General features: G+C 44.3%; 2 protein-coding genes and 1 long non-coding RNA gene across 5 annotated transcripts; 1 reads left to right on the forward strand and 2 right to left on the reverse strand.

Moving 5' to 3' along the window:
• Positions 1-499: 499 nt before the first annotated feature.
• On the reverse strand, positions 500-5,760 carry LOC146571638 (uncharacterized). Of its 2 annotated transcripts, none has more exons than XM_085281325.1 (2): positions 1,731-1,847; positions 500-1,426 (listed from the first exon to the last, which is right to left on the reverse strand). In XM_085281325.1, the coding sequence occupies exons 1-2, from the start codon at positions 1,797-1,799 to the stop codon at positions 761-763; spliced, it is 735 nt and encodes a 244-aa protein (XP_085137451.1). In that variant the 5' UTR covers positions 1,800-1,847; the 3' UTR covers positions 500-760. The 2 variants fall into 2 exon arrangements, 1 of the variants encoding a protein (XP_085137451.1); XR_014893253.1 differs by lacking the exon at positions 1,731-1,847 and adding an exon at positions 5,592-5,760 and having other exon boundaries at positions 1,328-1,426.
• Positions 5,761-16,043: 10,283 nt separating this feature from the next.
• On the reverse strand, positions 16,044-25,443 carry LOC146571639 (zinc finger protein 277-like). Of its 2 annotated transcripts, XM_085280911.1 has the most exons (12): positions 25,344-25,443; positions 24,610-24,823; positions 24,247-24,335; positions 24,051-24,133; positions 23,724-23,815; positions 22,910-23,020; positions 22,699-22,831; positions 22,507-22,574; positions 21,964-22,060; positions 21,006-21,048; positions 20,746-20,920; positions 16,044-20,551 (listed from the first exon to the last, which is right to left on the reverse strand). In XM_085280911.1, the coding sequence occupies exons 1-12, from the start codon at positions 25,369-25,371 to the stop codon at positions 20,362-20,364; spliced, it is 1,323 nt and encodes a 440-aa protein (XP_085137037.1). In that variant the 5' UTR covers positions 25,372-25,443; the 3' UTR covers positions 16,044-20,361. The 2 variants fall into 2 exon arrangements, with proteins under 2 accessions (XP_085137037.1, XP_085137038.1); XM_085280912.1 differs by lacking the exons at positions 22,507-22,574; positions 22,699-22,831.
• LOC146571640 (uncharacterized) lies at positions 17,877-21,745 on the forward strand. Its single transcript, XR_014893150.1, has 2 exons — positions 17,877-18,142; positions 19,630-21,745. It is a non-coding gene; the product is annotated as an uncharacterized LOC146571640 (long non-coding RNA).
• Positions 25,444-25,782: the final 339 nt, after the last annotated feature.

Here is a 25,782-nt window from a genome sequence, read left to right on the forward strand (position 1 = left end):
TTCACAGAGGCTCACAAGATGAATCAGATGTGGAAGAGTTTGAAAATCTGAACAAGAGCCTCACTGATGACTACATATCGCTGTCTGGGGCTCTACACATCGATCTGGAGATGAAGCTGGATAAACGAGAAAAAAATGTCCAAGCTGGAGGCAAAATTAGCAGAGCAGGAGGAGACACTGGAGGAGACACAGAAAGGAGTGGCATCAAATTCAGCCCAAGAAAATAACACGTTCTACTGTGTCCTGCAATGAAGATCAGACCACACATTATAGGAAACTTTGTTAAACCTCTGAAATCACAAAGTTTAAAATATTTGAGATTATTATAATTAACTAGCTCACCACGCTGCATCCTCAGACTGCACAGTTTGAAGCAGATCAGATGAACGATTGTTAAATTAGATGAAAACCACACAGACACACATAGGCTCCTTGATTTATTAGAGATTCATTTAGCACTAGGACAAGAGGACACAAATTACATAACAATGTGAAAGAGAATAAATATGTGTGCACTCATTTCAGCAAGGAATAATTTCATTGTTTCACAAAACTTTATTAAAATTGTTTGTTTTTGAATCCCTCTCAAATCTATTTAATCGTGAAAAAAAGTAGTATTTCTTTTACAAAAGAATTTCTCGAGAATGAAAGTTACCTTCACAGCTTCCCAGTCAAGAAGACCTTCCAGGAGGAATGAAGGCCCATGAGGATTAAATAGGGATTATTATTGATCACAAATCATGCAAAGCGACTGGCCAAACTAGTAGAGCCGAAAACCCATCGGTGAAACAGTTCTGACGACAGAAACAGGGCTGATGGTCCTAATGACGGGCATCGGGGGCATGTTATTGGAGACAAGAACGCGAACTGTTGTAGTTTTGCAGAAAGGCTGGGCCAGAACAGGCGTCGAAGCCCGCATGGGTGCCATGATGTAGGCGGCAGGCACGGGAGGAGAGGGGATAGGCGGTGCTGCTGGGGAAAACGTAGGACATGGGGGGTTAGGCAGCGGTGTGTAGGGGCGCCCTAAAACAGTTTCATACACCTTGTGCAGTATGTCGCTCTGCTCAACCTGCAGAGCTCCAGAAAGCATCTGGAAGTTCTCAGTGAGTCTTTGGTTCACCTCGCTGAACTTTGCTCCAATGCTGCCTGACATCATGAACTGCTTAAGCCGATTATTTTTTGAGAATTTTGACACCAGTTTCTCAGCATGTTTCAAGATGGTGTGGAGTTCCTTCAGCGCTTTCTCCACAGCGCCAGAGTTTCTGCCTGATCCCCTTTCTTTGACGGTTAAAACCAGTCCCTCCAAAGCTCTGACCCTGTCAGCAATCCGCCTGCAGCGTTCGTCATTGTCCTTCATATTGTCATACATCTCGATGATGGTTGGGCAGAGGCCGAAAAGTTCGGAGACCAGCTTATCCATGGTGAACTGTAAGGAAAGAAAGGTAACAGAACTGTAACGGTGCCATGGAGAAGTAAACTTAACTAGACTGAATTCAAATCAAAATCAAATCAAAATTTATTTATATAGCACATATTAAAACAACAGTGTTGACCATAGTGCTTCACAGTCAGTATAAGCATGAGACAATTAAAACAAACAATAAAACAGGACAACAAACAATAGGTAACAACACAACAAGCTAGACCAACTAGTTAGAATCAAAAGCCAAAGTAAAAAGATAAGTTTTAAGACGTGATTTAAAAGACTGGATCGACTCGGCAGTACGAACATGAACAGGGAGGTTATTCCAGAGTCTGGGTGCCACGGATGCAAAGGCCCGGTCACCTCTCGACTTCATTCGAGACCTAGGTTGTGCTAGGAGCCTGTGATTGGACGATCTGCTCTGTTGGGATTGTATGAGTGGAGTAGTTCAGATAGCTGGGCGCTAAATTATTCAGAATATTAAAAGTGAACAAAAGAATTTTAAAATCTTTGCGATATTTAACAGGGAGCCAATGTAATTTGGCTAACATTGGAGTTATGTGTTCATGAATTCTCGTACCTGTTAAAAGACGCGCAGCTGCATTTTGAATTAACTGGAGCCGGCAAAGAGAGGAGTGTTGGAGGCCCGAGTAGAGGGAGTTACAGTAGTCCGATCTGGATGTAATAAATGCGTGGATAAGCTTTTCAAGATCTTTTAAAGGAAGGAACGGCTTTGCTTTGGATATCTGACGCAACTGGTAAAAGCTGTTTTTTACCACAGTGGAGACCTGTTTCTCGAGTTTAAAAGAGCCCTCCAGGAACACTCCGAGGTTCCTTACAGTGGGCGAGAGATGGCTAGCGAGAGGGCCTAGGGCATCAGCTAACTGGTTTAGCGGAGTGTGACTACCAAAGACTATGATTTCGGTCTCGTTCAATGTAAGAAAATTATGTGATAACCAAATTTTAACTTCATGCAAGCAGTTGAACAGAGGTTGCAAAGAAGCAGTCACATCAGATTTCAAAGGTGAATAAATCTGGATATCATCAGCATAACAGTGAAAGGAGATGTTGTATTTACTAAAAATTAATCCCAAGGGCAACATGTACAAAGAGAAGAGAGCAGGACCGAGCACGGACCCTTGAGGCACACCACAGTAAATAGGGGCAGAAGCCGAGGAGTGTTGCCCCATAGCAACAGAGAACGACCTCTCTGAGAGGTAGGATTTAAACCAAGATAAAACCTTTGAGACCAACAACATGTTCCACTCTTGATAGAAGAATGTTGTGGTTAACCAAAGCAGCAGTCAAGTCAAGTAAAACTACGACCACAGAATATCCAGAGTCAGCAGTTAAAAGAAGATCATTAAAAACTCTAAGTAAGGCTGTCTCTGTGCTGTGGCGAGGTTTCAAACCAGACTGAAACTTGTCATTAATACCATTTACATCTAAAAAGGCCTGAAGTTGTTTTAGAACTACCTTTTCCAATATTTTGGAAATAAAAGGGAGTTTGGAGATCGGCCTGTAGTTAGTGAGAGCATTAGGGTCAAGATTTTTCTTTTTCATAATAGGTTGCACAACAGCATGCTTAGAGAGACGGTACACAACCTGATGACAATGATGCATTCAGCAGAGATAAGATACAAGGACCAATAACATGTAAAGCTTCCTTAAAGAAACGAGAAGGAAGAATATCATGCGGGGAACCAGAGATTTTGAGATGATCAATTATATCTTTTAAAGCAGAATAAGACACTGGCTCAAACTGTTGGAAGACAGTCAAGCATTCAGAGGCTGGAACTGGGTCTAAAACTGATGATGGGTGAGATGGATGAGAAGCCCTTAAAGCTGAGATCTTTCCAGAAAAATACTTTAAGGATTTATCACAAAGAGCAGGGGAAGCGTCCCTGTAAGTGGTATCAGAATTAAACTGGGATGAACTTCATCTGGAAGCTCTGATGAGCTGAACCTGAAATCTCTCAAAAAGGAAGTTTCAGATTCGGCTCAGAGGTCTGAGTGTGAGAGCTTCCAAAGTAACTGGAAGGATACGTTAAACTGGTGGATTACACACAGATTTATGTTCTAAGAAAAGGCTGCAATCACAAAGTTGGAGACTCCGCCCATAGAAACAAAAAATCATTTACTGTGAATAGTTTGAAGTGATGACTGCATTTGAAGAATTTAAAAAACAACAATGAGACACAACTTCACAAGCAGAAAATATGAACACTTGCCACTGTACATATACACCTCATGTAGAAGAACATGTATACAGAATGTGTTGAAGTTGAGAAAGGTCTAACAAATACCTGCTTTCCTCTTCTAAGGTAGACAATCCAATACTACATACAGAGAAAAATCCAACAATCATGTGACCCCCTATGAGCAGCACTTTGGCGACAGTGGGAAGGAAAAACTCCCTTTTAACAGGAAGAAACCTCCAGCAGAACCAGGCTCAGGGAGGGGCGGGGCCATCTTCCCCGACTGTATGTGTAATTGAGGCTCACAGTCAGAACCTGGTAGAAGCTGAATTACTGATTAAACTTCTTTACAGGCCCTGAAATTGACTCAAATATCACTTTGAGATGTGAAAATGCAGACATGGAAAACAGGTGAGATTTAACAAACAATGAGAAAACAAAACAAAGTCCCAATGGGCAAAAGTGAAAAGTCCAAAAGGGAGAAAATCCAAAGGCACAAGGAACTGGAGACCGCAGACGGGGCCTGGAAACAGGCGCTCTGACATAGACTAGAGATAAGAAAATAAAAGACAATGACACAGGAAGTGAAAAGAGATGACCGAGCAGGGAATGAAGGACAGTGGATATACTGGACAGAGTGATGAAGATGGAGCTGCCAGGCAGGAGGAAAAGAGGAAGACCTCAAAGGACGCAGTGACGGAGGACATGCAGAGGGTTGGTGTGACAGAGGAGGATGCTGGGATAGGAGGAGATGGCGGCTGATGATCTGCTGTGGCGCCCCCTGAAGGGAGCAGGAGGAAGAAGAAGACTGAAATATGTTCATGTTCTGCTTTGTGATTGTGCAACAACCAGTGTTTGTTAAGTCAAGCATTCCTCAGAATCAGTGTTCAGTGTGTCTGTGTGACATCGCCGTGAAGATAAAGGTTGTTTTTGCATCACGACTCCAAAGAACTCTGTCCCGTCAGCAGCTGAACATTTTTCATACCAAGGATAAAACACACATACTATTGTGGAACTGCAGAAATGAAGCTAAACGTGCGTAGTCAAACGTAAAAACAGAAATGTTAACCAATTGTTTCAACTAATTTTAGTTCATAGACACAGCCTATGAACTGAATAGGCTGTGTGTAATAGGTTTGTAAGGCCATGTTACCCCTAAATTTCTATCTTGTTCAAAGAGAAGATATAAAACAAAGTTCAGAGCTAATCGACCTCAGTGTTCTCCTTTTTTAAAAATAAATAATAATAAATATATAATTTCCACATTTATAAGTAATGCAGTTTCTAACGAAGCATGAAGAGCATTTTGCATCTTTAGGGGTAAATGAAACTTTTCTGGAGCTTTAAATATACTTTCATACAAACGTGTAAAACTGGACCCAGTGGCAGCAGCTGATTCCACATTTAACTGCTGTATTAAAGAAACACTTAGCTTTTTATTTCTGCTGATTTAAAGCTCAGCTCATTTGAGCAATGGACAAGCTCACGTTAACAATCAAGGACGCGATCAGCTTTTCTAGTTCTTTCATGGACATTAAGAGAGAATTTGTTGTGAAAAAAGACACATTTTGTGAGCTATCCACTCGGTCTGTGCATTCGGGGGTGGGGTGGGGAATCTCTTGAATGTTCGGTTACTGCAGGTTAAGCAGGTTAACAGAGTGGCACTGATACGTGTCCACCTTCACATTCTTCACTGTGAGTTTGTTTTTACAAAAGAATGCATTTGAGGAAAGATCGTTATCTTTGGGCGTAGAAACTCCACCAGTTTCTCATAAATGAGAGCATGCTGCAAGTGTCCGTGTTGGGAAATGACAAAGAATTTCCACTGACAAGAAGGATTATTTTAAAGTGGCAACTGCATAATTATGCTGTTTGTCCTTTCAAGACTGACGCAGACATGACAGGGTCATTGTTTTCTTTGTTATTTAGGCAACAGCACGCTGGACAACGGGCGTAGTCTTACAACTTACCTGCACATAAAGCTCCGTCACTTTTATATTCGGCTCAAAGAAACTGCTTGTTGTGCCGTAGCTACACACTCCTTTGAGCTCAGTGACTCCCTGCAGCCTCCCTGCAACAAATCAAGAGAGAAGATCCATGCACAGGTTTCTCTTTGTCTCCGGCACCAACTTCCCTTTAAGTTTCATTCTGCGTTGGTCAGCTTTTTATTGCAAATGCAGCAGAGGTGCACTCTTCTGTGCACCGGACCACAGCTACAACCTGGCAGGTCAAAATGTATTAAAGTTAGTGAAGGGCAGGATTTAGCCTCTGGCTGCTGAATACAACACGTTTCAACTCTAAATTCCCATTTGAAGAAAACACTTTCAAAGCATAGTTAAAAATATTAAACTGCTGCTGGTTTTAACAAAGATGACTCCAGGGTAAAATCTCCCATCGTACAGGAGCAGAGGAGTAAAGAGTTTGGGTATTTACCAGTCAGTGGAGGTCACAAGTGTTGCTGCTCAGGTGTTGAGGAAAATGAATGTCAATTTCATTCTTGTGAGTTTTTTAGGTGATTTATCTGAAACATCTCTGTGCTGACGTACAGCAACAGACACAACGATCTGCGTTAGCCCCGTTTATTATCAGCAGAATACTTCAAAGTAAAGCACGGATACCTGGAATGCTTAAGTATTTTGTACTTAGTTACCACCCAGCTGTTCTTGGTTTTGTTCTGACATGAATTGAATCAGAGTGAGCCGATGTTCTGAGCACAGACGGTCCAATCCTGACCCAGGTGAGCCTCAGCCCAACAGTCCAAGCAGAGAGGCCTGTAACGCTTCAGGTGAGTCACAGCCAGCGAATCACAACTGCCTGCTGTCGGTTTGCTTCATCCACACAGGAAGTGGCCCTCTGTGAAAAGACGTTTCTGTGGTGTGTGTTGGTAATCGTAAATGTAAAAACAGAAATGTTAACCAATTGTTTTTGAACTAATTCTAGTTCATAGAGTCCAGTTTGATGTGAGCGGCAAATATTTGGTCTCTTTAAATATTTCACAGCAAACCCAGTAAGGCTGCACAGTTGGAGGCGATACCTGCGCTGCATGCACGTCATTGTTTACATCATGAAGGTACCAGTGTTGGGACTAAGGCGTTATTAAGTAACGCGTTACAGTAACTACGTTATTATTGTGGTAAGTAGCACGGTAACTAGTTATTATGCCAAAACCAGGAACGCGTTACTCGTTACTGGGATTTAGATAGGCACGTTATTCGTTCGTGTGGTGGCATCGCGGAGCTTCCACAGATTCAATAACATTAGCAAGTGGTGGAGGCAGCAGGTGGAGGAGGGAAAGGGGAGACAGGAGGAGAGACCCGAAGCAGCCGCTGGTCCGAGAGTGTCAGGTGAACTGAACTTCAGGTAAGAAGTTATGACCTGCAGTCTCTCTGGGTCAGATATGAACCAAGTTTAGGTGGAGTTTATTTTAGCTGTGCTGACTTTTTCGTACTGCGTGCTAGCTAGCATGACGGAGTTTCTATACAGCTGGGTGGTGCTATGTTACTGATGTTGAACCGTCCCGTAAAAAACAGAATCGTCTGGTATTCAGAGAAAATATTACGCGTTTCTTATTGAGGTGAAAAGGAACAGTTTGTCCCGTAATTCAGCTACAATGAAAAAGACAAAGCTGCAGTTATTCTGTGTCTTTGCTGCACAGCTGCCTCTTCTTCTTTCATTCTCCCCCCTCCCTCTCCTGTTTCTACTTCAATCATGAAACTGATCAATGATCAGCTGATCGGCTTTTCTCTGTTGTTTGTTTATCGCCCACTTTGTGCCAGAAAGAGGAAACCAGCGGATAAACAACAGCAGCACGTTCAAGCTTGATCAGCTGTTGTTAGAATTTATTTAATATTACTTTCTAGTATCAGCTGATGTTTGCTGGAGCCACAGCTGTAAAGCTGCTGGTCATGATGTCGGTTTGGATATGTGGTGAGAGGGAAACATGAAGATGAAACCAGGAGATGTCCTTACTGAACCATCAGAGCTGAACAGGTGATGGAGAAACAGGTTTACCTTTTAGGTGACATGAATGAGTTGAAGTTATGAACTGTTTCTGAGAGACGAATAACACCAGGATCCTTTTCTAAGTAGCTGACAGCTGGTAACTGTGCAGGGGCGGGTCTAGCAAAGTGCTGACAGGGGGCCATGTAGGGCATTAACAGGGAGAGGGGGGCACAAAGAAATACTTTTCTTTCTTATTATCATTTAAAATGTCTCGCTTTTAAAAAAATAATTATCTGAGTCTTACAACAAACGATTGATAGATTGATGCATATATACCATCAGAACAGTGTACATCACTGTCACAACAGGGTTTATTTTCATTCAAAGGCTTTATGATTTTTCCTATAATGGCGGCCGGTCTCTAGTCAAATTCCCCGGGCCGATTTTTTGTCCCAGTCCAGCCCTGTAAGCAGCTCATCTGCAGTCTGGTGTTACCTACATCTTCCTATTCAGAAGGCAGAATTTCCGAGTTCTGAGTACAGTCAAAGCACCACGACTGCAGTTTTTGTGTTGGATGTAAAAAGCAGGATAGGATAGAATCAGGCGTGGGATTTCTCTCGTGGAAATGTGCACATTACTTTTTTCCTTTCTATTGGTAGGTGGCACAGTGCACTGTGGCAAGTAAGCAAGCTAGAAGACTGACAGTCTGGCTGGGTATCCAGTTACGGAAGCAACACATTAACAAGAGAATTCTGAGTAAAACCAAAGTTACTTTCCCTAGTAACTAGTTACTCTGAAAGTAACGAGTAACTTGAAGTAACTGAGTTACTTTTGATAGAAGTAACTAGTAATGTAACTAAGTTACTAATTTAAAGTAACTTACCCAACACTGGAAGGTACAGCCAATAGAATGAGAGGTGATATTTTGTTTCTAAGAGATGCACTCAGGTCAGGTACATGGAGACCTTATTTGTCTGCAATGATGTTTTGATGAACAGGAATGTAGCACAAAGTAAAGGTGAAAGCAGCCAGCTGTTAGCTTTAATGTTAACAGTTTCATTTATATTTTTATTCTACAAGCTGCACTGAAGTTAGGAGAGAAGAACAATCAATTATAGTTTGCTGCAAATACCTGTATATGTCTCCATCACTAACTGACACAACAAAGGGGACTCTCACCTTGTAGCGTGAGTGTTGTTGGGAAGCACAGCAGTGACACCTTGTGGTGAATAAGTTAATCACCATCACATAGCTGGTTGCCCTCCATCTACAGCAGCACAGTAGCCAGTAGCTGGAGATTCTGAGGCTGACGGTGCACCGGAGCCCTAGCATCCATACGCTGTTCCAGGCAGTGAATGTTCTCATGTTACCTGATGAATCTGTCTGATTGGTTATTATGTGTTATTATTGTGTATCACGCGTGCATATAACAGGTATTACGGTAAATGATACCTGTTGTACCGTAAAGTAAAAGCTATGTTTTTAGGTGTGACGTTAACAATGACAAACATACATATATATACACATACATACACATATGTATATGTATACCATATATTAGAACATTAGACTGCTGATTTATTGTGAATGGATGATATTGTTTTATGATGCACTATACTGCTGAGTTAAGAAGAGAATATTGTGTGCAGAGAGTCAGGGCCTTGCTGTTCTGATAGCAGAGGAGACAGAGCACATTCCACAGGAGGTTCACCCCACCACCTTGTTGGGAGCAGGAAAAACAATGAGCCGAGGTCATAACTTGGGCGCCGTGTGAGAGAAAGAATGTGAATGTTTAGGCCTTTACGACTAGGAGTTGCCCATTAGAGGCTATAAGAGCTTGAGTAACCCTCCACCAGTTTGAGATTTGCTGTGTCACTCTGCATGCATGTCTCCCCATCCGGAGGGTTTGTGCTCTTAAAGTGTTGAATTGTATGGAATAAAGGATTGTTGATTGAGCATTTATACACCGAGTATTGTCCTTCCTTCAGCCCAAAGATCAAAAGAATACATGCACACACAGACATACATATATATATATGTATGTCTGTGTGTGCATGTATGTATGTATTGTTCAATTCTCCCAATTCTTTTATTTATATATATATATATATATATATATATATATATATATATATATATATATATATATATATATATATATATATATATAACACCCAGCACGCCCCTGCGGGCGGTTTGTCCTTGAAGCTCGGGTCCTCTACCAGAGGCCTGGGAGCTTGAGGGTCCTTCGCAGTATCTTAGCTGTTCCCAGGACTGCGCTCTTCTGGACAGAGATCTCCGATGTTATTCCCGGGATCTGCTGGAGCCACTCGCCTAGCTTGGGAGTCACCGCACCTAGTGCTCCGATTACCACGGGGACCACCGTTACCTTCACCCTCCACATCCTCTCGAGCTCTTCTCTGAGCCCTTGGTATTTCTCCAGCTTCTCGTGTTCCTTCTTCCTGATATTGCTGTCATTCGGAACCGCTACATGGATCACTACGGCCGTCTTCTTCTGTTTGTCTACCACCACTATGTCCGGTTGGTTAGCCACCACCATTTTGTCCGTCTGTATCTGGAAGTCCCACAGGATCTTAGCTCGGTCATTCTCCACCACCCTTGGGGGCATCTCCCATTTTGACCTCGGGACTTCCAGGTTATACTCAGCACAGATGTTCCTGTACACTATGCCGGCCACTTGGTTATGGCGTTCCATGTATGCCTTGCCTGCTAGCATCTTGCACCCTGCTGTTATGTGCTGGATTGTCTCTGGGGCATCTTTACACAGCCTGCACCTGGGGTCTTGCCTGGTGTGATAGACCCCAGCCTCTATGGATCTTGTGCTCAGAGCTTGTTCTTGTGCTGCCATGATTAGTGCCTCTGTGCTGTCTTTCAGTCCAGCTTTGTCCAGCCACTGGTAGGATTTCTGGATATCAGCCACCTCCTCTATCTGCCGGTGGTACATACCGTGCAGGGGCCTGTCCTTCCATGATGGTTCCTCGTCTCCCTCCTCTTTCTTGGGTTTCTGCTGCCTGAGGTATTCACTGAGCACTCGGTCAGTTGGAGCCATCTTCCCAATGTATTCTTGGATGTTCGTTGTCTCATCCTGGACTGTGGTGCTGACACTCACCAGTCCCCGGCCCCCTTCCTTCCGCTTAGCGTACAGCCTCAGGGTGCTGGACTTGGGGTGAAACCCTCCATGCATGGTAAGGAGCTTTCTTGTCTTTATGTCAGTGGCTTCTATCTCCTCCTTTGGCCAGCCTATTACCCCAGCAGGGTACCTGATCACGGGCATATATATATATATATATATATATATATATATATATGTGTGTGTGTGTGTGTGTGTATATATACAGGGAGTGCAGAATTATTAGGCAAGTTGTATTTTTGAGGAATAATTTTATTATTGAACAACAACCATGTTCTCAATGAACCCAAAAAACTCATTAATATCAAAGCTGAATGTTTTTGGAAGTAGTTTTTAGTTTGTTTTTAGTTTTAGCTATTTTAGGGGGATGTCTGTGTGTGCAGGTGACTATTACTGTGCAGAATTATTAGGCAACTTATCAAAAACAAATATATATATGTGTGTATATATGTATATATATATATATATATATATATATATATATATATATATATATAAAACAAATATATACCCATTTCAATGATTTCTTTTTACCAGTGAAACCAATATAACATCTCCACATTCACAAATAAACATTTCTGACATTCAAAAACAAAACAAATCAGCGACCAATATAGCCACCTTTCTTTGCAAGGACACTCAAAAGCCTGCCATCCATGGATTCTGTCAGTGTTTTGATCTGTTCACCATCAACATTGCGTGCAGCAGCAACCACAGCCTCCCAGACACTGTTCAGAGAGGTGTACTGTTTTCCCTCCTTTAAATCTCACATTTGATGATGGACCACAGGTTCTCAATGGGGTTCAGATCAGGTGAACAAGGAGGCCATGTCATTAGTTTGTCTTCTTTTATACCCTTTCTTGCCAGCCACGCTGTGGAGTACTTGGACGCGTGTGATGGAGCATTGTCCTGCATGAAAATCATGTTTTTCTTGAAGGATGCAGACTTCTTCCTGTACCACTGCTTGAAGAAGGTGTCTTCCAGAAACTGGCAGTAGGACTGGGAGTTGAGCTTGACTCCATCCTCAACCCGAAAAGGCCCCACAAGCTCATCTTTGCTGATACTCGGCCCTGAAAATCTTAGAAATATGGTATCTAACCAGATTCTTACCCTGGATGGCATTACCTTGGCCTCCAGTAACACTGTGAGGAACCTTGGAGTCATTTTTTTATTGGGCGACCGTGGCTCAGGGGGTTGGGAATCGCATCTGTAACCGGAAGGTCGCCGGTTCGATCCCTGGGCTCTCTGTCCTGGTCGTTGTGTCCCTGGGCAAGACACTTTACCCTACTTACCTACTGGTGTTGGCCAGAGGGGCCGATGGCGCGATATGGCAGCCTTGCTTCTGTCAGTCTGCCCCAGGGCAGCTGTGGCTACAACTGTAGCTTGCTTCCACCAGTGTATGAATGTGAGAGTGAATGAATAGTGGTATTGTAAAGCGCTTTGGGTGCCTTGAAAAGCGCTATATAAATCCAATCCATTATTTTTTACCAGGACATGTCCTTCAATGCACATATTAAACAAATATGTAAGACTGCTTTCTTCCATTTGTGCAACATCTCTAAAGTTAGAAATATCCTGTCTCAGAGTGACGCTGAAAAACTAGTTCATGCATTTATTACTTCCAGGCTGGACTACTGTAATTCATTATTATCAGGAAGTCCAAAAAACTCGCTGAAAAGCCTTCAACTAATCCAAAATGCTGCAGCAAGAGTCCTGACAGGGACTAGAAAGAGAGAGCAGATTTCTCCTGTTTTGGCTTCCCTTCATTGGCTTCCTGTTAAATCCAGAATTGAATTCAAAATCCTGCTCCTCACATACAAGGTCTTAAATAATCAGGCCCCATCTTATCTTAATGACCTTGTAGTACCATATCACCCTATTAGAGCGCTCCGCTCTCGCTCTGCAGGCCTACTTGTTGTTCCTAGAGTATTTAAAAGTAGAATGGGAGGCAGAGCCTTCAGTTTTCAGGCCCCTCTTCTGTGGAACCAGCTTCCAGTTTGGATTCAGGAGACAGACACTATCTCTACTTTCAAGATTAGGCTTCAAACTTTCCTTTTTGCTAAAGCATATAGTTAGGGCTGGACCAGGTGACCCTGAATCCTCCCTTAGTTATGCTGCAATAGACGTAGGCTGCCGGGGGATTCCCATGATGCATTGAGTTTTTCCTTTCCAGTCACCTTTCTCACTCACTATGTATTAACAGACCTCTCTGCATTGAATCATATCTGTTATTAATCTCTGTCTCTCTTCCACAGCATGTCTTTATCCTGTCTTCTTTCTCTCACCCCAACCGGTCGCAGCAGATGGCTCCGCCCCTCCCTGAGCCTGGTTCTGCAGGAGGTTTCTTCCTGTTAAAAGGGAGTTTTTCCTTCCCACTGTCGCCAAAGTGCTGCTCATAGGGGGTCATATGATTGTTGGGTTTTTCTCTGTATCTATGAAGCGCCTTGAGGCGACTTTTGTTGTGATTTGGCGCTATATAAATAAAATTGAATTGAATTGAATTGAATTGAATTGAATACCAGCCCAAACCAGTACTCCACCTCCACCTTGCTGGCGTCTGAGTCGGACTGGAGCTCTCTGCCCTTTACCAATCCAGCCACGGGCCCATCCATCTGGCCCATCAAGATTCACTCTCATTTCATCAGTCCATAAAACCTTAGAAAAACCAGTCTTGAGATATTTCTTGGCCCAGTCTTGACGTTTCAGCTTGTGTGTCTTGTTCAGTGGTGGTCGTCTTTCAGCCTTTCTTACCTTGGCCATGTCTCTGAGTATTGCACACCTTGTGCTTTTGGGCACTCCAGTGATGTTGCAGCTCTGAAATATGGCCAAACTGGTGGCAAGTGGCATCTTGGCAGCTGCACGCTTGACTTTTCTCAGTTCATGGGCAGTTATTTTGCGCCTTGGTTTTTCCACACGCTTCTTGCGACCCTGTTGACTATTTTGAATGAAACGCTTGATTGTTCGATGATCACGCTTCAGAAGCTTTGCAATTTTGAGACTGCTGCATCCCTCTGCAAGATATCTCACTATTTTTGACTTTTCTGAGCCTGTCAAGTCCTTCTTTCGACCCATTTTGCCAAAGGAAAGGACGTTGCCTAATAATTATGCACACCTGATATAGGGTGTTGATGTCATTAGACCACACCCCTTCTCATTACAGAGATGCACATCACCTAATATGCTTAATTGGTAGTAGGCTTTCGAGCCTATACAGCTTGGAGTAAGACAACATGCATGAAGAGGATGATGTGGACAAAATACTCATTTGCCTAATAATTCTGCACTCCTTGTATATATATATACATACACGTATATATATGTATGTTAGCGTGGGCTGCAATGCGTTAGCACGGTTAGCTCATTAACGCGTTAGTGCCATGTAGCCCCACGCACGGGGCGATCCGCGATAACTCGCTAAGGCAGATTTGCCGTGTTAATGCGGTTATGGCGTTAGCATCATTTTAACGGGATTAACGCTGACAGCACAAGTTTTTACAAAAGTCTGCAAGGTCAGCAGACATGGGGACATTTGTGTGCGGACTGAATTATAGCACGTTCGCATGAAGACAGGAATTACATCAAGGGTTTCTACTTCTGCTCCACTAGAGTAGCTTTGCATGAATCACAGTTCAAATATATGTTTTAGCTCCTCCCCTTTTACAGCCAACCTACCTTTACATCAACTGTGTGCCTCAGATACCAGAGATTTCACCTGTGTGTGTGTGTGTGTGTGTGTGTGTGTGTGTGTGTGTGTGTGTGTGTGTGTGTGTAGATCAGCGTGCTGTGTCCAGAAGAGGCAGCAGCTCAGGAGCAGTCGGGACAGGTGACAGAGTGTCTGAAGATCAAACTGGAAGACTGTAAGATGGTAAATGAGCTCGCTGATGCCTTCACTGACCTCTCAGGGTGTAGTGAAACCCAGCTTTATAATTTAAAATGTTTTAGAGAACTACCTGAGGCTGCTCGGCTGGCATGTACAGTGGCTTGCAAAAGTATTTGGCCCCCTTGAACTTTCCCACATTTTGTCACATTACAGCCACAAACATGAATCAATGTTATTGGAATTCCACGTGAAAGACCAACACAAAGTGGTGCACACGTGAGAAGTGGAACGAAAATCATACATGATTCCAAACATTTTTTACAAATAAATAACTGCAAAGTGGGGTGTGCGTAATTATTCAGCCCCTGAGTCGATACTTTGTAGAACCAGCTTTTGCTGCAGTTACAGCTGCCAGTCTTTTAGGGTCTGTCTCTACCAGCTTTGCACATCTACAGACTGAATCTTTGCCCATTCTTCTTTGCAAAACAGCTCCAGCTCAGTCAGATTAGATGGGCAGCGTTTGTGAACAGCAGTTTTCAGATCTTGCCACAGATTCTGGATTGGATTTAGATCTGGACTTTGACTGGGCCAGTCTAACACATGGATGTGTTTTGTTTTAAACCATCCCATTGTTTCCTGGCTTTATGTTCAGGGTCGTTGTCCTGCTGGAAGCTGAACCTCCGCCCCAGTCTCAAGTTTTTTGCAGACTCCAAGAGGTTTTCTTCCAAGACTGCCCTGTATTTGGCTCCATCCATCTTCCCATCAACTCTGACCAGCTTCCCTGTCCCTGCTGAAGAGAAGCCCCCCCAGAGCATGATGCTGCCACCACCATATCTGACAGTGGGGATGGTGTGTTCAGAGTGATGTGCAGTGTTAGTTTTCCACACACAGCGTTTTGCATTTTGGTCTCATCTGACCAGAGCAGCTTCTTCCACATGTTTGCTGTGTCCCCACATGGCTTGGGGCAAACTGCAAACGGGACTTCTTATGGTTTTCTGTTAACAATGGCTTTCTTCTTGCCACTCTTCCATAAAGGCCAACTTTGTGCAGTGCACGACTAATAGTTGTCCTATGGACAGATTCCCCCACCTGAGCTGTAGATCTCTGCAGCTCGTCCAGAGTCACCATGGGCCTCTTGGCTGCATTTCTGATCAGCGCTCTCCTTGTTCGGCCTGTGAGTTTAGGTGGACGGCCTTGTCTTGGTAGGTTTACAGTTGTGCCATACTCCTTCCATTTCTGAATGATGGCTTGAACAGTGCTCCGTGGGATGTTCAAGGCTTGGGAAATCTTTTTGTAGCCTAAGCCTGCTTTAAATTTCTCAATAATTTTATCCTTGACCTGTCTGGGGTGTTCTTTGGACTTCATGGTGTTGTTGCTCCCAATATTCTCCTCTGAGGCCATCACAGAGCAGTTGTGGAGCTGTTTTGCAAAGAAGAATGCGCAAGGATTTCAGTCTGTAGATGTGCAAAGCTGGTAGAGACATACTGTAAGTGTCACAGAAATGGCTTATGTATAAAGAAGTTTAATAGATGGTTCCAGCAGTTAAAATGTTCTTGATTGTACATTTCTGTGGTCAATATTGTAAAGGTGTGTTTATCTTGTATAGGAGACATGTTTATCTTGTCACAAAGAACAAGTTGTTACACCGCTATTATTGCGAGGTTTGGGCGTGATAATATAGGGTCGAGCCACGATCGCCCCATATATAAATATATATATAGTCGACCTTAATCTTGCAGAGAATGTGATGATTTTGTGGATAATTAAAGTCAGTCATATATCCACAAACACAACAAGCTGAAAGTCAGTGATGCTGCTCGGTTTGCAGTCCTGAATATCACGGCACAAGCAGGATCCACTGCACTGTTAATGTGAGCTGTGTTATATTGCTGCCTCTGTTCGGTGGTGTCGAGCCAAACGGACTTTAACGTGTGTTTGAACGAGCTGACGGTTCACTCGTTAAGCTGAAAGAAAGATGCTTTAATCACAGCAGTCACACATGTGTCCACTGCACCATCTGGGAACTCTTCTTGTTTACACTCGTAATGACACAAACACTAAATCCTGCTTCTCTGTGCTGTTGTGTAGCAGTGTGTACACCTGAGACTGTCACCTGTCTGTCTGTCCTGCACTCTCTCTCTGTTTCTTTCTCTCTGATTGTGGAATAAAAGTATGAACATGTGTTTATAAGTTACACTTGTGTTTGAATCCTGCAGCTTATCACACATTTGATGTCCATGTGTGACGACTGCAAGTGTCCAGAGTGAGGACAGACTGAGGGACCCACTGCTGCACATCATCTGTGAGGCTTTGCAGCCCTGATGATCCACCAGGACAAACTCGGCAGTGTGTGAGGAAGAGGAGGAGGAAGAGCCAGCAGCAGCTGACAGATGGAGAGAATAGACAGACTGTTCCCTGTTTGTGAAGGACTGCTAGGAAAGTTTAACAGAACTGTCTGTACTGAATCAGTCTTATTAGGTAATGTTCACATAATGTGATCATCCCAGTGTTTCCAGTGTGGGAGAAAGTACTCAGAGTACTCAGGGCCTTCAAGTTACACACCATGAAAGGCAGCAACAAGTTTAATGTTCAGAAACCTAAAGTCTGTATCAGCAGCAGAATGGAGCTAAAATAAATGTTGGTTTCAGTTCTATGAAGCTTTGAGTATTTTGGATCAGTAGCTGCTGTGTTTGTTGCATCATATTGCTGTAACTGTTTATATGCTTTATATATTCTGAGCTAAGTTGATCTATAGTGTTACATCATATTCTATAAGGATGTTATGTGTTTGTAGACTTTCTGCCCAGTTTGACCCATTTAGCAGACGTCAGCCTGTTTAAGGCTCTGATGTCTATTCTGTGTGACTTACAGCAGTTATGACATGGTCTGATTTTCTCACCCAATAAAGGAATATTTCATATATCAGTCTACTCTTCATTCTATCAGACACAGTTATCACAGCTCGTACATTTGCTTTATACACATATGTAAGCATTGAGCCAAATGTAATAATGCCAACGTATTAAACGAACAATATTTGTCTCTTATATATAACACATCTGTATACACACTGTCACAGATACTCGTCTTTGAGTGAAGATTTAAGGTGATAGGACATATAAACAACTGTTCAAGCTCACTGCTGTAATATATCATAATAATCTGACTATAACTTTAATATTGGCCATATTATATTTACATTACCACAGTGAGATGACTTTAGTCTCATGACCAACATCAGCTAATTGTTATTTACTAGCTAATCTTAAATGACTGTTCAGCACAGGAATGAAGCCCAACAATCATGTTTTACGGTCCTTTGGTCTCAAATGAACAAAACATGTTCTCCTTCGTTTCTGTCACACAAAGCTGTATGACACGTTTCTCGCGGTTAGTATCATGGTTGCTAGGCAACCTGAGCAGCGCGACGAAGGCAAGACCGTCCTATTTCACAAGCCTCTCACTTCCGCACTTCTCATACTTATAGTACGCACCGTGCGTAGTGCGCGTACTTCAAGCGTGCAGACCCTGAATTGGGACACAGCCTAGTGGTGCCGAGCTGGCGCACCGAGTAGTTCCTGTTACCTGCTGTGTGTCTGTTTTTACAGGTAAGCTGGGTTCCAAATAATACATATGTGATAGACAACAGTAGCAATCGAAAAGCTAGAGAGCCAGTTCACGAGTTTAAGGGTTGATAGCGACGAACCACCACCAGCTGTTGCTAAAAGCACCTTTGTTAGCTAGCAAAGTATTTACAAATAATTCTCCCGTTCATTGATCTGAGCATGCGCAGAATGATCCACAGCGCTCCTTTGATCTTCTCGAACGATCATCGTGACGTCACGGCGACATCACAATGATCCTTTGAGAAGATCAAAGGATCATTGTTTTGTCACAGCGACATCGCATTCTCTGCCACGCCCACCGAGTCTATAAATAGGAGCTCGTTCAACAGTTTACAGCAGAAAGAGCCAGTTGTTTGAGACACAGCTACCCTTTGACACCCTTCAGCCTTAAACCTTTACAAAAATGTCACAGGCAAGAGCAGATCCGTTAGACCAACTGAACCGTACGAGAGACGAACTCCGTCATCAAAACGCACAGCTCAGGAAAGAAAACGCACGACTCACCAAAGAACTCGCACGAGTCAATGAAATGTGCATAGACTTCAGTCACGATGTCACACGACACACTCAAGAAAACACACGACTCGGTCGAGAAAACACACAACTCGGTCAAGAAAACGCACAACTCGAGCTAGAAAACGCACAACTCAATCTAGAAAACGCACAACTCAGTGAAAACTACATAGAACTCAGTAAAGAACACATAGAACTCAGTAACAATGTCACACGACACATTCAAAAAAACACACGACTCTGTCGAGAAAACACACAACTCAGGCAAGAGATGGCAGAACTCAGACAAACTGTGGAAAATCTTCAGCGCCCAGCGGTACGGGAACAAGAGTGAGGTGTCCATACCACCTCAGGCGGGATTCGAGCATCTTTTGAACTCGAGCCACAGTCCACCGACCTGTCATAAATATGCTGTGCTCTCCTTTATGTTTGATTCAATTTTGCCCCTCACCCCCCAACCAGTCATGGCAGAAGACCGCCCCTCCCTGAGCCTGGTTCTGCCAGAGGTTTCTTCCTGTTAAAAGGGAGTTTTTCCTCTCCACCGTTGCCAGAGTGCTTGCTCATAGGGGATCATTTGATTGTTGGGGCTGAATTTTTGGATTTCATTTAATTGGCTTAAACTGAAAAATCTAAAAATTCATGTGAGGGCTTCACATAGTGGAGAGCACTACATTTGCTAACTGCTCTTTGTTTATTTGTAGATTTTGTAGTTCTTCCTACTACAAAAACTACAAATGAACAAAGAGCAGTTAGCAGCAAATGAAAATAAATAAAACACTTAAAAAAAATCTGCTACTGCTCTGTGTGTTTACTTCAGTGAACACTTGTATGTTTTTGTGTTAGAAGATTATAGATTGTCCAAAATGTCCTACAACCTGCCAGAGTACGAAATGAGGATAAAACAGGAAGTTTGACAGCAGTGAGTTCCTGCAGCGACCTCTCGTTTCTCTCCTCAGTGCTGCATGTTCGTGAACGTGAGCCTGGACGCGAAGGACGCGGTGAAAACTCTGAGCGCTGCAGTTCGGCTCCACCATACGGCAGGTGTCGCTCAGCAAAGCGATGCAGAAAAACAACAGAAACACCAAATAGGACAGATGTTTCAGGCACGAGACGTCCCTGGGCTTTCTGAGGGGACAACAACAACAATAATAATAACAATGTGCAGTAAAACATACACTCATTCTTTTCATTTATTAAGTTCCTGTGTTGTGTTGTTTGTGTTGTGCGTAGTGCCGACGCGGGACAGTTTGCAATTGTGTAGTGCTGTTGTTCTAAGTGTGACTGTGCAATGACAATAAAGAGTCTCTCGTCTCATCTTGACGATGAGCTCGTCCACCACAGCACTGAATCCAGCTCAGTTACAAGTTACAAAAGAAAATCATTTTTACTCGAGTACTAAAATTCATATTCAAGAAAACGCATGTTTCAGCTTCATTGCACGAGGCAGAGCAATTACGTTTCAGCGGACATCATGGCGTCCGCGTGTCCAGCTGTGGAGAGGACTCTTCTTTTGCCTTTCTTATCTTTACTAAGTAGAGACGTACAGGAAATAGTTGAGAGGGAAAGGGCCGGACTCAAACCCGTGCCGCTGCGTTCCAGCCATGTGGCATGTGGTCACCATGAGCTGAGCTCAGCCGACGTCAGAGACGCCTTTGAGTCAAACGTATGACACGTGTCCGTCTGTGGTCCTAGCTGCTGCCTCCTCGCTCCTTCAGCAGCTGCTTGAGGACACTGGACTGTTTCAGCGCTCTCAGGTTAGAGATGTCCTCCGCGATGACCGGGATCTCCTCGCCGCGATGCTCCTCGTCACCGTCGCCTTCCTCGCTGTCAGAGAGCGTGCACAGGAGAGCGTCGTTCTCGTACGTGGGGAAGTAATACCTGCGGAGCGAGACGACGTTTAGTGCTCAGGCTCAAATTAGTCCCAAAAAGGACGCCATTTTCATCAGCTGATAAAAATACTCCAAATGAAGTGTAAACATCTGTGGCGTTGACCACGTTCATCAGCAGCTGTACGCCAGCTTTAAAGCCCGCGCTCTCATTGGTTAATTCTGCAGGCGCTTCGTTAAACCTACTGCGGCTGGTCCCAGGCGGACATCTCTGGCAGTTTCATCACGTGACCTTCAGCCGCGATGTGACGCAGGGCGTCCGCCCGGCAGTCGAACATCCGCGTGCAGCCGTAGCAGCGGCTCTGATGGATCTGCCGCCGGATGAAGTTCACCAGTTTGACCTGCTGGTAGAACTTGAGGTCTGAGGGAGGACAGAACATTAGAAACACTCAGAAGGAAGAAATAGAAGCAAACTGCGCTCGAATTACCACGGCGATTTCACCCACTGAGCTCGGTCTTAAGGAGGTGGAGGTCGAAGCCGTGAGCCTCCTGCAAACACAAAACAGAAAGATGTCAGGGTCACGCACGCGACGCCCGTTACAGACTTCATAAATAACAAAACCAGAAAGCAGAGAGAAACTTTTCTGCCTCTCAGGTAAACTCGTCACTCGTGAGCACAAACTTAGAGTCACGTTTGGGAAACTGGTTCTGACTTTAAACCAGAACGTTTAATCAACGACAAAATCGGACTGCAGTCGACGTCCAATCCTAGATTTATTTATTGTTCACGAGTGTTAAGTCTAATTGTTGAATGTTGTCATCGTGTTTCTTAAATTTGTACGGTCTGAGTTCAACCTATAGGATCAAGACGTTCCTTTGTCTCTGACCTCTCCAGCCACTCTGTGCTGGGGGAGCTTGTGTTGTATTGTGTATTGTAACTGCCATGTCAATAAATAGCTACGGGGGAAGCTGCTCTTTGAAGGACTTCGGGCCTGAGACAGGACAGGGGCGTGGGCTCCAAGAGCTGGTTCTTGACCAAAGACTTCCCTCGTTAGCGAGTGAAAAACCGGTTGAAGATGTTCTGTTATGTCTTGTTTCCTTCATGATGAATAAGTCTCTAAACTAGCGGGGCCTGTGGAAACAGACCCAACAACGAGGAAACATTTTTATTTGCTCGTTAAAGTTTTGACAATCATGTATTTATTTGGAAACTTTTCAAAATAAAAGGCGCTTCATTTTAAAAGCTCTTCAGCTTCGGTCCGTCTGTGTGTGAGGGCACTTTCTGAGTAAAATCCATGTTTTGTGCGAACGATGGATTCATATGTTTGCAGAGACCTCAGGAAGCAGATCGTTTCCTGTTAGTGTGCACTGTCTCCGTTCTCCCAGAAGCCTTTGCAGAATCGTTTCAGGGATGAAAAGCAGAAAACGATATTTTCCTTCTCTGAAACTTCTACGTTCCCGTACCTTCATATGCGCGTAGATCTGCTCCAACGTCTCCGATTGGTGATCACAGAACAGACACACTGCAGAGACCGGATGAGCCTGCCAGTCCGACCAATCACTGCGGACGATACAGAGATGACACGAGCAGACATTTACACAGGATCAGAGGAGGACTAGGAAGTGGACTTGATTGAAACTTTTGCATCCAGGCTGACACAGTAAATAAGAATATTATCAGGAGGGACAACCCAAGGTTCAGTATCTGGGATCGAGCCGGGGATCAAACCTCCAACCTTTCGCTGCACCTCCTGATCCACAGCTACCCTGAGCTCACAGCACCTGGTTAGCGCTGGAGATCAAGCGTGCTCGGACTGGTGATGTCGTGTTGGTTTAAAATAAACGTTACACCCACTAACTGCACCATCTGGTGGTAAAAGCTGGTATTACATGCAAGTGCAGCCCGGCCCGGTTTTTGCCTTTAACACGACACAGAGCAGTGTGTATGACATGCATCAGGACACTTTAGTTAATGCCGTCCTCACAGAGCTACATGAGGATACTTACTCATCCTCATCATCCGCCAGCTCACGGTCATCTTCGCTTTGCACCTCCTCCCACGTTTTTCCCAGTTCCTGACAGGACAGGAGGGACGCTTTAAAATCGGAACAATACATTCAGGTCGTGCGTTTGCTTCTACAGAACTGCTTTGTTTATCCTGACGTGGAAGCGTGTGGCAAGTGTGTCGCTGGGTTTTACCAGGTAGTTGATGACGTAGAAGCGGTCGTACTCGTGGTTTTTGGCGTTGATGCGGCGGTGAGCTTTTTTCCTCATGTGATCCTTCAGCGTGGTTTTATCTCGAAACGTTTTCTCGCAGTACAGACACTGCAGACTGAAGCGAGGGGAGCAAAATGAAAAGGCGCGCGAAACAAAACTTAACGCTGTGAATAAAAAGCAACGATTAGCGTACCTGTCCAGTTTGTCCTGCAGCGTGTCGAGGAACTCGCTGCAGTAGACGATGTTGTCCGGCAGTCCGATGCTGAAGGAATGCTCTCTGGCCATGTGGTTCAGCAGAGACGACCTGGAAACAGCACGTGGAGCCATTTTTAATAAACAAAAGAAAACATCAGCTGACATCATCACTGTTAGCACTGCGCTGCAGTCCTTTGGGCTTCGTCCAGAAGTTCCCATTTGGACAAGACTTCAAGATCCACGCAGCGTGCCCATAGTGGCAGACAGAGGGAAGCAGCCTCTCTCGCCATGGGCCGCTGCATGTCCAAATGTGAGGAGACCCGGAGCGGACGCGGGTTATGTCTCTCGGCGTCCTCCCGCAAGGAGCTGGAGGTGGTGGCTGTGCAGAGGGAGGCCGAGCATCTGCGAACCAACACAGTGACTGAAAATGGATGGATGGAAGCTTAACTGGAGGTAAGACACAGATCCACACAAGAACTGTGGTAAACACCAGTGAGTCACACCTTCATGCCATTCATGAACCAGCACACACCTGCACAGGTCTGAGACCTGACCCTTAGCAGGAGAGGAAGAAGGGTGAGGAGCTGCACTGGTCTCAGATCAGCTTCTTGGTTCAGGCTCAGACATGTCACTGAATGATGTTTATGGAATTATGCGTAAAAAGCAGCTTTTTGGGGGTTGGATCATAAGAGATGACTACAGGAAGCAAAGAAGCTTTTAGTCACACGATTTCAGGAAGCTCTACCTTCTGTCTGCTTTCATCTAACACACGTGAGGTTTCCAGGACTGATGGGAATCCCGCGGCGCTTTACCTGTTTCCCGTGAACTCTTCGCTGCAGAACATGCAGAGACGATGGAAGCTGCTGTCGTCTCGCTCCTTCTGCTGCTGCTCCAGGACCTCCTCCTGTGGGAGCACAGAAGAAGAGCTCAGAGGAATTCTTCAGAAAACTACCTCAGAGTGCTCAGATATTTAAAGTGCAGAGGTTACAACGACACAAAGCGTGTCAAATCACTCAAATCTGCAATTTTTCTGATTTTTCCTGATTTTCAGACTTTGCCTCAAAATAAAGTTTAAAAGAAACGAAACTTCCAGCAGCACAAGATTCACTCAGGATGCTCCGAGTGTCACGTCTCCTCACCAGTCGTTTCTGCTGCAGCTTCTCTCGGAGGACTCTGTCTTCTGGAAGGACGTCACACAGCAGGAAGTAGTCCTCCTGCTTCTCTGTCAGGTCAGCGAGGAAGAAGAGTTTTTAATGAGTCATTAATCAGAGCTGGAGGAAGTGTACGTGGTTCACTTTGAAAGGTCAGGTCCTCTGTGGGTTTGAGTGAACTCACCGACTGGGCCCGTGGAGTTGGTTTTGATGACGCTGCAGAAATCTGTGAGCGGCTGCTCGAGGAATCTGCCCTTCCAGTACAGCAAGTACCTGATGGAGGAAACTCGTCAGTAAAAACCGACTCACAGCCAGGTTTACCGGCGCACAGAAACACTTCGTCACGGTTCATAAAAGCAGCACACTAACAGGCGTGGACATGCTGGACTTGTTGTATATATTTATACTTGTAAGGTAAGGGTTTCCCCCCATCACCCCAAATAATTACAGGAAGTCTTTGGTGAAATGATCGAGTTCCAAATGCTAAAAACATCCAAACGTGTTCCCGAGAGTTAAACGAGTGAGCCGGAGCATGTGTGGCTCGTACTTTGGGACGTCTGCGATGAGTTTGACGTCGGCGATGACAAGCTTGTGCTCCATCAGCAGGTGTCTGAGGAGGACGTCTTTCCGCGGCGGTGGGACGGACTCAGAGCAGAACAGGCACACCAGCGGCTCGGAGCCGGGACATTGAACACCGGGAGGGCTGGAGGTGTCAGCCGGCTGATCGGGGAAACACAGCGGCTCCAGAATGCTGTCCTTACCTGAGAAAGCAGAAGAGAGACTACACCTTATATACCACACACACTCTACTCCAGACCAGGTGAGTCAAAACCAAGCGGAAGCGAGAATGTACAGCCTGGCATGAAGAAGCATTTCCCTCTGATCTACAAAAATCTGTCTGTATACAATTATTTTCATCACCCGTGGGGACAAAACTATGATCTAAAAGTAAAAAAATAAATAAATTAATGAATTAAATAACTCATTAATCGAACTCAGACTTTACACGCTGTTAAATCCTGAATAAACTTCACAGCTGTCAGACTGAGTACTGACTGAATATAGAGATTGCTGTATAATCACAGTTAGCAGCCCAGCTATTTCCTAGCCTGCTAGCTTAGCCGGGCGGGTTCCCGCCTGCTTTTCTGATTTTTTTTAGCCTTTTTTCTGCTGATTGTGGATTCCCACAGACTCGGAGAGTCACCGACACCCAAACCTTTGCACGCAGACCACCAGATATCAGCATTAAAGCCGCGGACACGTTTAAAAGGTCACACTTACCGTCTTTACTCGGCTCGCTGGCGGCCATGTCTGGTGTCACGTGGTGCAAATAACACAAATCGAACCAATCGGAGGCCGTAAAATGCCAACGAAGCGCCTTCGCGGACCCCCGGTAAAACACGAATTAGAAAAGGTGCATTCAAGTGGTTCAAGGAAATATAAAAACTCAAGTTTCGATAGCTGAAGGTTAATTAATGTGAATGAAGTTGACTAACATGTAACGTTGGACGTTGTTGCATATATATAGCAAAGAATATAAATCACATGAACACTCAGATCCTCAAGATATACCTGAGCGTGTTCTCTGAACATGAAAGTTTAGTGTTCATAAATCCCCATTTATTAACATTACATTAGCATATGTGTCCTCCCCTCTATTACAAATTTTTAAATGAAACGTTATTTGTGAATGTGTACCATGTGTACAGGTGTAAGGCTC

This window comes from Mchenga conophoros, linkage group LG7 (genome assembly GCF_057382185.1).
Source record: "Mchenga conophoros isolate Kocher_MC1m ecotype Shallow Benthic linkage group LG7, M_conophoros_male_GT1.1, whole genome shotgun sequence".
NCBI classification, from domain to species: domain Eukaryota; kingdom Metazoa; phylum Chordata; class Actinopteri; order Cichliformes; family Cichlidae; genus Mchenga; species Mchenga conophoros.

Excerpts from the sequence above, each read along its gene's own strand:
- LOC146571638 (XM_085281325.1), bottom strand. The coding sequence starts at position 1,799 with ATGAAGTCGAGAGGTGACCGGGCCTTTGCATCCGTGGCACCCAGACTC. Across the intron at positions 1,427-1,730 it reads GGAATAACCTCCCTGTTCAT|TTCACCATGGATAAGCTGGT; the intron begins GTTCGTACTGCC and ends CTTTCCTTACAG.
- LOC146571639 (XM_085280911.1), bottom strand. The coding sequence starts at position 25,371 with ATGGCCGCCAGCGAGCCGAGTAAAGACG. Across the intron at positions 24,134-24,246 it reads CAACTCCACGGGCCCAGTCG|AGAAGCAGGAGGACTACTTC; the intron begins GTGAGTTCACTC and ends CTGACCTGACAG. Across the intron at positions 20,552-20,745 it reads TCCGCCTGGGACCAGCCGCA|GTATTACTTCCCCACGTACG; the intron begins GTAGGTTTAACG and ends CTCGCTCCGCAG.